Genomic DNA, 634 nt, shown 5'->3' on the forward strand with positions numbered 1-634 from the left:
CAGGAGGTAACTGTCTGTGGAGAAATGTGGGAGAGGAAAAGATTGTGGGCTCGGCTAGATGAAATTTACCAAACAGCACTAGAGTTACTAATTCACTTTCACCACATTCTGTTCACAAGAAGAGAGATAACATGGCTGTTTGGTTCTGTCAAGGAGGGGCGGCCTACAAGGGAAATAGGGGAATGGAAATGATATTATGGATGTAGTAAAAGGAAATATGCCAGCCAATACCATATGTATTAGAGGACATTACATATATTGCATTGGTAGCAGAAAAAGTGTGGAAAAAAGCCCACCAATTTTTAACAGACCTTCTATGATAATGGCATATAGTGAAGCTTGCACATAATGCCATGTTAACAGCAAATAGGACCATAGGGGATAATATGTTAAGAAATTAGTTTGACTGCACACAAATAAAATTCATTTGTTTATTTCAGGCATTGGTTTTCAGAGACAGGTTACCTTGATAGACAAGATAACCCAATCAATGATCAGTTCTTCCATCATCTGTCATCAGATGGTGATGCGCATCCAGAACCTTTGGCATTATTTGTGAGAGTAAGTAAAATGAAATTAGGAGACATTGGAAGAAAAGAGACAAAATATGTTTTCTGCATATATATGGTTACAT

The 634-nt window shown here is 37.4% G+C and overlaps 1 protein-coding gene across 1 annotated transcript in view; it reads left to right on the forward strand.

The window, feature by feature from the left end:
• Positions 1-634, forward strand: part of LOC119586198 (coiled-coil and C2 domain-containing protein 2A-like) — a gene marked incomplete in the record, with an annotated part of 19,908 nt that overhangs the window by 5,135 nt on the left and 14,139 nt on the right. Inside the window, 1 exon segment of the mRNA XM_037934899.1 lies at positions 441-561. Within this exon segment, the coding sequence (XP_037790827.1) occupies positions 441-561 (121 nt within the window).

The sequence above is a fragment of the Penaeus monodon genome, chromosome 21 (genome assembly GCF_015228065.2).
Source record: "Penaeus monodon isolate SGIC_2016 chromosome 21, NSTDA_Pmon_1, whole genome shotgun sequence".
NCBI classification, from domain to species: domain Eukaryota; kingdom Metazoa; phylum Arthropoda; class Malacostraca; order Decapoda; family Penaeidae; genus Penaeus; species Penaeus monodon.